Source organism: Salvelinus fontinalis, chromosome 34 (genome assembly GCF_029448725.1).
Source record: "Salvelinus fontinalis isolate EN_2023a chromosome 34, ASM2944872v1, whole genome shotgun sequence".
Classification (NCBI taxonomy): domain Eukaryota; kingdom Metazoa; phylum Chordata; class Actinopteri; order Salmoniformes; family Salmonidae; genus Salvelinus; species Salvelinus fontinalis.
Genome location: NC_074698.1, coordinates 12,858,120 through 12,868,690, shown reverse-complemented (window position 1 = coordinate 12,868,690; position 10,571 = coordinate 12,858,120). Strand labels below are relative to the sequence as shown.

The 10,571-nt window shown below is 41.8% G+C and overlaps 1 protein-coding gene across 1 annotated transcript; it reads left to right on the top strand.

The window, feature by feature from the left end:
- Positions 1 to 6: 6 nt before the first annotated feature.
- LOC129833164 (proteasome activator complex subunit 3-like) lies at positions 7 to 9,381 on the top strand. Its single transcript, XM_055897519.1, has 11 exons — positions 7 to 268; positions 838 to 870; positions 1,085 to 1,147; positions 3,446 to 3,550; positions 6,851 to 6,902; positions 7,149 to 7,264; positions 7,393 to 7,461; positions 7,629 to 7,696; positions 7,803 to 7,857; positions 7,933 to 8,019; positions 8,140 to 9,381. Exons 1-11 carry the CDS (start codon positions 224 to 226, stop codon positions 8,218 to 8,220), a joined length of 774 nt encoding a protein of 257 aa, XP_055753494.1. The 5' UTR covers positions 7 to 223; the 3' UTR covers positions 8,221 to 9,381.
- The last annotated feature ends 1,190 nt before the right edge of the window (positions 9,382 to 10,571 follow it).

Sequence of the window (10,571 nt, the reverse complement as noted above, 5' to 3'; positions counted from 1 at the left end):
TACATGGACGTAACTTTTGTTTATCAGTATATAATCTTAAATTGTAAAATAATCAACGAGAAACATAGCTAGTGATGCATTTTTTTTGGTCCACGTGGTTGTTTTAGGAGTCGCATATTGTCCACGTCATAACTTGATTTCGAAGCAGTGTGCGGCAAAGCAACAACGAGCCACTTAAAACCGTTTTTTTGTTTATATCAGTTAATTTGATTTATTTCAAATTATGTCTTCAAAAGGCATTAAGGTAGACAACGACCTCAAAACAAAGGTAATGTTTTCACAATTTCTTTGACGCAGAAGTTGAGTAATTGAGAATGTTTGCCAGGCCTAGCTAGGGAGGTTAGCTACATTTTGCTCATTGCTTATAGTAGCTAGCTACGTTATTAGCACAGCACAACATCATCTATGAATGTTCAATTAGACAATCTGAGCTCAGTCAAGTGGTGTTGTTTATCTATCCTGTTGAGACTGGACAGTACTGATTAGTTTGTTTGTCTACCGTATCCCGCATCACACATTTAAGCACGCGGGCTGTCTTTTTCTGCAGAAATGGCAACGTTAGCTAGTTACGTTAGTAACTAGATATTTCCCATTTAATCTGTTGTAACACTAACAGTTCTCGGGGAGAGCGATAACATTAGCATATGTACAAATTTAACTAGATAGGTCGTCTACTAGCTACAGATAAAGACACGACGGGGGGGAAAAAATGGTTGTAAGAACAGCTGCTTCCATCAAATGGCACGTGGTGTTATTGGACGGTCATTCAACATGGTTTTACTTTCACTCACATGTCATAAGATGTGTTCGAATATGATTATTATTATTTTCTCATAGGTTGACGCCTTCAGAGAGCGGATCACGGGTGAGGTAGGTATCAATATTATGTCAACATGTTCCTATTTTAGACTTTTGATGGTCCTAGTCTTCTATTTCACAAATTTTACATACCACAAAAAAACCACACAACTATCAATCAAAAACCACACAACTGTTTGTAGTCATGTATTTACTGATGCTGGTGCACAGGTGATCATTGATTTTTTTTTTTTATATAATAAAAAAAACTTTGTTCTTTTACTAGGCTGAAAACCTGGTCGCAGACTTTTTCCCCAAAAAGTTGCTGGAACTTGACAGCTTTCTGAAGGTAATTCATATTCTAATAACAGAGATTCTATTGTTGTACATTTCATTGTCAAAATAGAACATAGGTTAATCCAGAGACCTTTAAATACTGTGTCACAGCTGACATGTGTTCTCAGCTGTGATGTGTTGACCTTGTTGTCCTGGCACCACCCATGTTGCACTGCCAGGGCAACAACCTCTCCCTAATCAGCAAGGCGAAGGAGCTGATCATGGACTACATGAAAGTAGGGCTGAGCACGCCGCCATCGACGTGGCTGTAGTGAAGTGGGTTGAGAGCCTGAAGTTCCTGTGTCCGTATCACTAGTTAACATAGTCCACACTAGAGCTGGGACGATAAAGCGAAAATGATCAACACCAATCACAAGAATTTTGCCGATATCAATCATTACGATAAGTAGCCTATACTAGTGAAATTTGAAGTTAAATACACTTGCTGATTCTTAATGGAACAGTTGATGGCTACAACCATCAAACAGGTAGTACATAAAAAAAAAGAATAAAACTGTAGTGCACATTAATGTTATTGCATCAATTCAGGCAATTTATTGCGCTATGGATTTTTGTCCATATCACCCAGCTCTAGTCCATATGTAACAGTTTAGCTTCCGTCCCTTTCTACGCCCCTACGTGGGCTCGAATCAGGGACCCTCTGCACACACAGACAACAGCCACCTTCGAAGCATCGCTCCGCAAAATCCGCGGCCCTTGCAGTGCAAGGGGAACAACTACTTCAAGGTCTCAGAGTGAGTGACGTCACCGATTGAACCGCTATTAGCACGCACCCCTCTAACTAGCTAGCCATTTCACATCAGTTACACACACCGACACAGTTGTGAGGAAGGCACGACACTGCCTCTTTCCCATTTAGGAGGCTGAAAATATTTGGCATGGGCCCTCGGATACTCAAAGTTCTACAGCTGCACTATTGAGAGCATCTTGGCTGGCTGCCTCACTGCTTAGTATGGCAACGGCTTGGCAACCGACCGCAAGCACTGGGTCGTATGCACTACCTTCCAGGGCCTCAATACCAGGCGGTGTCAGGAAGGCCCTAAAAATTGTCAAGTACTCCAGCCACCCAAGTCATAGACTGTTCTCTCAGCTACCGCACGGCAAACGATACCGATGCACCAAGTCTGGAACCAACAGAACCCTGAACAGATTCTACCGCCAAACCATAAGATTGTTAAATAGTTAACCAAATGGATGCATTGAACCTTTTGCACTTTCTTTTGACTCATCACATATACCGATGCTACTGTTTTATCTATCCTGTTGCCTAGTCACTTTACCCCTACGTATATGTACAGTTGAAGTCGGAAGTTTACATACACCTTAGCCAAATGCATTTAAACTCAGTTTTTCACAATTCCTGACATTTAATCTAGTAAAAATTCCCTGTCTTCGGTCAGTTAGGATCACCACTTTATTTTAAGAATGTGGAATGTCTGAATAATAGTAGAGAGAATGATTGATTCACATTCACAGTGAGTCAAAAGTTTACATACTAATTGTGAGTATTTGGTAGCATTGCCTTTAAATTGTTTAACTTGGGTCAAACGTTTCAGATAGCCTTACACAAATTTCCCACAATAAGTTGGATGAATTTTGGCCCATTCCTCATGACCGAACCAGACTTGTGGAAGTCTACACATTTTTTTTCTGAGGTCTTTGATGATTTCTATTAATTTTCCCATGATGTCAAGCAGATAGGCACTGAGTGGTGATTGTGATGGTGTGCCTTGAAATACATCCACAGGTACACCTCCAATTGACTCAAATTGTGTCAATTAGCCTATTAGCCTATCAGAAGCTTCTAAAGCCATGACATAATTTTCTGGAATTTTCCAAGCTGTTTAAATGCACAGTCAACTTAGTGTATGTAAACTTCTGACCCTCTGGAATTGTGATGCAGTGAGTTAGAAGTGAAATAATCTGTCTAAACAATTGTTGTAAAAATTACTTGTCATTCACAAAGTAGATGTCCTAACTGACTTGCCAAAACTATAGTTTGTTAACAAGAAATTTGTGGAGTGGTTGAAAAACGAGTTTTAATGACTCCAACCTAAGTGTATGTAAACTTCCGACTTCAACTGTACATATCTACCTCGTACCCCTGCACATCGAGTCGGTATATCCAAGTTATCGTTACCCATTGTGTAATTATTCCACGCGTTATTATTTTTCAAATTCCCTCTGCATTTTTGGGAACGTCCCGTAAGCATTTAACTGTTAGTCTACACCTGTTGTTTACGAAGCATGTGACGAATACACTTTGACTTGATTTCTTCATCCTTTCCAGGAGCCCATTTTGAATGTCGCAGACCTGAAAGAGATCCACTCAGAGATAAACGTCAAAGTACCAGACCCAATCATTCTCAACAATAGCCATGATGGAGTAGATGTGGTAAGTTCATGGATTCTCATTTGCATTAAATCAGTATCATGAAAGTGTATACATTCAATACCAAACAAGATTTTGTCAATTACATTTTTTTATTTAACGAGGCAAGTCAGTTAAAATTCATATTTACAATGACGGCCTAGGAACAGTGGGTTAAACTGCCTTGTTCAGGGGCAGAACGACATTTTTACCTTGTCAGCTCGGGGATTTGATCTAGCAACCTTTCGGTTACTGGCCCAACGGTCTAACCACTAGGCTACCTGCTGCCCCCATGGTTACAGGTAACACACCTGATTTAGCAAATCGGAACTTGATTGAAGACACGGGCACCCTCATAGATATCATCCTGACCAACCTTCCCTCTAAATACACCTCTGCTCTCTTCAACCAGGATCTCAGCGATCACTGCCTCATTGCCTGTGTCCGTAATGGGTCTGCGGTCAAACAACCACCCCTCACCCTAAAACACTTCAGCGAGCAGGCCTTTCTAATCGACCTGGCCCGGGTATCCTGGAAGGATATTGACTTCATTCCGTCAGTAGAGGATGCCTGGTTATTCTTTAAAAGTGCTTTCCTAACCATCTTAAATAAGCATGCCCGTTCAAATAATTTAGAACCAGGAACAGATCTAGCCCTTGGTTCACTCTGGACCTGACTGCCCTTGACCAGCACAAAAACATCCTGTGGCGTACTGAATTAGCATTGAATAACCCCTGCGATATGCAACTTTTTGTTAGGGAAGTTAGGAACCAATATACACAGGCAGTTAGGAAAGCAAAGGTTAGCTTTTTCAAACAAAAAATGGCATCCTGTAGCACAAACTCCAAAAGGTTCTGGGACACTGTAAAGTCCATGGAGAATAAGAGCACCTCCTCCCAGCTGCCCACTGCACTGAGGCTAGGAAAGACTGTCACCACCGAATTTTTAAATCTATGATAATTGAGTTTCAATAAGCATTTTTCTACGGCTGGCCATGCTTTCCACCTGGCTACCCCTACCCCGGTCAATAGCCTTGCACCCCCCCACAGCAACTTGCCCAAGCCTCCCACATTTCTCCTTCACCCAAATCCAGATAGCTGATGTTCTGAAAGCTGCAAACTCTGGACCACTACAAACCAGCCGGGCTAGACAATCTGGACCCTCTCTTTCTAAAATTATCCGCCGCAATTGTTGCAACCCCTATTACTAGCCTGTTCAAGCTCTTTCATGTCGTCTGAGATCCCCAAAGATTGGAAAGCTGCCACAGTCATCCCCCTCTTCAAATGGGGAGACACTCTAGACCCAAACTGTTACAGACCTATATCTATCCTACCCTGCCTTTCTATGGTCTTCGAAAGCCAAGTTAACAAACAGATCACTGACCATTTCAAATCCCACCGTACCTTCTCCGCTATGCAATCTGGTTTCTGAGCTGGTCATGGGTGCACCTCAGCCACGCTCAAGGTCCTAAACGATATCATACCGCCATCGATAAAAGACAATCCTGTGCAGCCGTATTCATCGACCTGGCCAAGGCCTTCGACTCTGTCAATCACCACATTCGTATCGGCAGACTCAACAGCCTTGGTTTCTCAAATGACTGCCTCGCCTGGTTCACCAACTACTTCTCAGACAGAGTTCAGTGTGTCAAATCGGAGGGCCTGTTGTCCAGACCTCTGGCAGTCTCTATGGGGGTGCCACAGGGTTCAATCCTCGGGCCGACTCTTTTCTCTGTATACATCAATAATGTTGCTCTTGCTGCTGGTGATTATCTGATCCACCTCTATGCAGATGACACCATTCTGTATACTTCTGACCCTTCTTTGGACACTGTTAACTAGCCTCCAGACGAGCTTCAATGCCATACAACTCCTTCCATGGCCTCCAACTGCTCCTAAATGCTAGTAAAACTAAATGCATGCTCGTCAACCGATCGCTGCCCGCACCTGCCCGCCGGTCCAGCATCACTACTCTGGGCGGTTCTGACTTCTGAGAATATGTGGAAAACTACAAATACCTAGGTATCTGGTTAGACTGTGAACTCACATTAAGCATCTTCAATCCAAAGTTAAATCTAGAATTGGCTTCTTATTTTGCAACAAAGCATCCTTCACTCATGCTGCCAAACATACCCTCGTAAAACTGACTATCCTACCGATCCTTGACTTCGTCAGTGTCATTTACAAAATTGCCTCCAACACTCAGCAAATTGGATGTAGTCTATCACAGTGTCGTCCGTTTTGTCACCAAAGCTCCATATACCACCCACCACAGCGACCTGTTGGCTGGCCCTCGCTTCATATTTGTCACCAAACCCACTGGCTCCAGGTCATCTAAGTCTTTGCTAGGTAAAACTCTGCCTTATCTCAGTTCACTGGTCAACATAGCAGCACCCACCTGTAGCACGCCCTCCGGCAGGTATATCTCACTGGTTACCCCCAAAGCCAATTCATCCTTTGGCTGCCTTTCCTTCCAGTTCTCTGCTGCCAATGACTGGAACGAATTGCAAAAATCACTGAAGCTGGAGACTCATATCGCCCTCACTAGCTTTAAGCATCAGCTGTCAGAACAGCTCACAGATTGCACCTGTACATAGCCCATCTGTAAATAGCCCATCCAATTACCTCATCCCCATGTTTTTTTTGTTGTTGCTCCTTTGCACCCCAGTATCTCTACTTGCACATTCATCTTCTGCACATCTATCACTCCAGTGTTTAATTGCTAAATTGTAATTACTTTGCCACTACGGCCTTACCTCCCTAATCTTACCTCATTTGCACACTGTATAAAGATTTTTTTCTATTGTGTTATTGACTACGTTTGTTTATTCCATGTGTAACTCTTTTGGGTCGCACTGCTTTGCTTTATCTTGGCCAGGTCGCAGTTGTAAATGAGAATCTCAACTGGCCTACCTGGTTAAATAAAGGTGAAATAAAATGTAAAATCTATGAAAAGTAGAATTAGGTGTGTTACTGCATGGCTGGAACAAAGGCCTGCACCCACAGTTAGCTAGCATTTGTTTATATTGGCGCTGCCTAACAACTTCATTAGTCTGATCAGAAGGGTATGTTCCACATCTGAAAGAGACTACCCTGAACAAAGTGGAGGATAGCCAACACCAGTATTCTCTCACTCATTTTAACATAACACTGTGAAGGAATGTTAATGAGACATAAACAGAATGGCTCATTGACTCTCAGCAGGTCACTGTGCTCAATGCACTTGACCATTACTGTTTGAGGGAGAAAAATGTGGAACCCCTTTGATCAAGGGAGACCTGTAACAGAAGTAATGCCTATGTTAACGCAAGGTTAATGTTTATAGCAAAATTCCAGAAAACGGAAAATGGAAGATGGACTAGATGATAACTGTCAAGGTAAACCCTACTGCTTGTTGTCATGCCATTTAATACTTGCATAATATGTCTGATGGCATTGCTGTACTGTAAAATACGCTTGTTGATATCTCTTAATGTCTGTAAATGCCAACTTATGCCAGAACCAGTCATCTTCAATACATTTCTTGGTAGAAGAGAATAGTAGACTACACTTGACTGATTTGCAGTATTCTATATTAGCTAGAAGCTGCTTGGATGTTTGACCTCTCAATCCCACCTCTCTAGATGGCCCCAAGGTCTTTGTCATGCCAGGGGGGATGATAAAAAGCAACGGCCAGCTGGTGGACCTGATTGAAAGAGTCAAGCCAGAAATAAGAACCCTCATAGAGAAATGCAACACGGTATGTACCCACAAACACAGCCATTTTTCTTTGAGGGATTTATTTGATTGCTTTTTGAGGGCTCTCCCACTGAATTGCTTAGTGGAGATCTACTGTTGAGAAATGTCTCGTTTGTATGTCTCTCTCAGGTCAAAATGTGGGTCCAGCTCTTAATCCCCAGAATAGAGGATGGTAACAACTTTGGTGTATCCATCCAGGTATTATACTTTCCCATCAATATGAGTGCAGAGACATGCACATTCACATGTCTAGCTTCTGGTCTACTTTCCAAACATGAACAAATCTCCAACACTAGGGGGCAGTAATTGCGCTCTTTTGCCTTTCTGTCAGATGATGCTGGTCTTGTTGTGGTTTCTGTCCACAGGAGGAAACTGTTGCTGAGCTCAGGACTGTGGAAGGAGAGGCAGCCTCTTACCTGGACCAAATTTCCAGGTATGCCACAGTATACACTACCTTGTGTTTTTATTTACTTCACAAAAATCCCTTATGACTCTATAACACGGTTCCTTGGACTGTCTCAAACATTTGTTTTCAACAGGTATTACATCACCAGAGCGAAGCTAGTCTCAAAAATTACAAAGTACCCTCATGTGGTAAGTGTTAACTGCATACTGTTTACATCCAATCTGCTGCCCCGAGTCTCTTGTTGACCAGCTGTCTGTCTGCAGGAGGACTACCAGCGCACGGTGACTGAAATAGACGAGAAGGAATACATCAGCCTCAAGATCATTGTGTCAGAGCTGAGGAATCAATATGTGAGCAATACATGTACACCGTTCTGGCTCTGTTCAACAATGTATCAATGTTATGTTAGCCTGTCATGTTCTGGTGCAGATATTTGTTTACCGTAATAACCAAACCCCATCCGCTTGCAGGTGACATTACATGACATGATCCTGAAAAACATAGAGAAGATCAAGAGGCCACGAAGCAGCAACAATGAAGCCCTCTACTGAATACTCCATTTCTCCGCATCCTCTTCTCACCAACTCCTAGTAACAGCCACATTGGCAGTATTTAGATAGGCAGCCCAATTCTGATATTTCTTTTCACTAGTCTTTTGACCAATCAGATAAGCTCTGATGTGATTGGACAAAAGACCAATTAATTAGTGGAAATAAGCTCCAAATTGGGTTGCCTGTGTGAATGCAGCCATTGACTAACAGGGGCTTTGTTCTGGACTATTATCATCAATTCCCTCAAGGTGGACTTTGAAAGAACCTCCTTAGACATGTTCTGAAACATCCATGTTTCCAGGACTTGTGAGAAGGTTGTACCTTGATTATGAATTTTTCTCCATGTCGACCAATCAAGCGGGCTTGAACTGAACTCAAACATGGCCAGCCTCCAAGGTTGGTAGGAGGTCAGATGAAACTTTTTGTGTCCTTGTTTGTGTGTATGTCTTGTCTGGAAACCATCATGGGAGTTTCACAGGTATACTTTGTCTGTTTTATCTTTAGTTTGTTTTTAAGGAATTATTTTGAGGATTCTGAAGTGCTTGGTGGTAACTATAATTAGCTGTATGTGAGATTGAGCATTCCCACACACTCACCTTGACAGTCTGCATTTTAGCTGTAGTGTAGCTTGCAGTCCTGTCAGTTATTTTTATTTTTTACTTAAGGGACTACTCACAAGTACATTGAAGGACTATGGTCTGTTTACAGCACAATATGTAATGTCCATCCATTCCCACTCTGATCTTGGAGTTTCAATTGTGTTAAAAGCCAGATCTGTAATGTTCTCATATCCCAGATGCTACGTGATGAGAGAAGTGTCTTTACTGTATCTCTCCCTTAACAGTAATTTTGTTTTAAGAATAAATATTTTTTACTTAATACAAATTCTTGAGAGAATGACATGGTTTCTCACCTATTGTATATGCTGCAACTGTTGGTGTGTCTCAAAGAGCTTGTGTAGTTGAATTCAAGCCTTGCTGTGAAAATGATTAACCTCCGGATGAGGGGGCAAAATACTTATTAATAGCTAGGTTTCTATCTAATTTGCTATGTATTTTCATACAAATGTGATCAAATCTGCATTTTAAAAACATGTGCATTTCCCCACCAGAGGTGTTTCCATCAGACACTTTTTTTGTGGATAAAAGGCTGCGTGATGAAGTTTCGTGTACTGAGTAAAGGTCAATGTGTTTATGGCATTTTCAGCTCTACCGATTTTAGTTTGTAGCGCAGTGTTTGCCCAATCTGGTTCGCATACTCTCTAGACAAGTTTGTTGATGGTGTACACAGGTTAGGTTATATAAGAGCAAGATAATTTGTTAATTGGCAGCTAAGCACTGATCATGTCACTAGCATACGAATTAAGACCCTCGATTTTTTTGATTTTTTTTATTATTGGAAAGGAGCATCAAACTCATCACTGCACTTTCAGCACCCTGTACTGTAGACAACTGCATGCTTTACCAAGTTGCAGTGGGAGAACCACACATCATAGCAACGTGTGACTGCAAATTTACCTCAACATGATGATTATTCTATCAAATTGAGTAAGACATTTCACTACAATTCGTCACAATTTTACCGGCACAAAGATCCCACCATGTCGAGCGAACAAATTGTAAACATTTACAAAATTGTAAGAACACATCCTGTTTCTATCACACCTGTCGATGTATTTTTATGCTGCAGGCCTTTACTCGCATAACTTGATGGATACATGGTTATAGGGTAACATTAATCTACTACAGCAGTATTCAACTCTTACCCTAAGAGGTCTGGAACCTGCTGGTTTTTTGTTATTGATCATTAATTGCACCCAGGTCTAAATCAGTCCCTGATTAGAGGGGAACAATTGAAGAAAAAAAGCATTGGCTTTGAGGTCCAGAGTTGAGTTTGAGGGCACTACACTATGCACTCGAGTAGTGGTGATAGGGAAGTGCACCCAAGAGGTAATGTATAACAGGCTAAATAATGGGAAATAATCTAGAATTGGCTGCTGGTTGGTCATGGGCAGGGTTGTGTAGGTTACTTTCTAAATGTAACCTGCACTTTCGAAGTAATGTAATTTTGGGATTACCCAAACTCGGTAACGTATGATTAATTTCAGTTTCTTTTGGATTACTTTCCCCTTAAGAGGCAATAGAAGAAGATGAAAAGGACCCCTCAAACCCATTTGGTGTGTCATAGTGGTCTCTGACTTGTAGTTAGACTCACTCAGGTGGCACAAACTTAAACTTGAGTATCGGTGTACACATCACTGACAAACGGAAATTGTCCACCCCCACTGACAGTGTGGTGAAGAAGGCGTAACAGCGCCTCTTCAACCTCAGGAGGCTAACGAAATTTGGCTT

What these genes read in the sequence shown, in the direction of transcription:
- LOC129833164 (XM_055897519.1), top strand. Translation starts at nt 224, where the DNA reads ATGTCTTCAAAAGGCATTAAGGTAGACAACGACCTCAAAACAAAG. An exon ending in GAGAGCGGATCACGGGTGAG is followed by an intron (nt 871 to 1,084) that starts GTAGGTATCAAT and finishes TTCTTTTACTAG; the next exon opens with GCTGAAAACCTGGTCGCAGA. An exon ending in AACTTGACAGCTTTCTGAAG is followed by an intron (nt 1,148 to 3,445) that starts GTAATTCATATT and finishes CATCCTTTCCAG; the next exon opens with GAGCCCATTTTGAATGTCGC.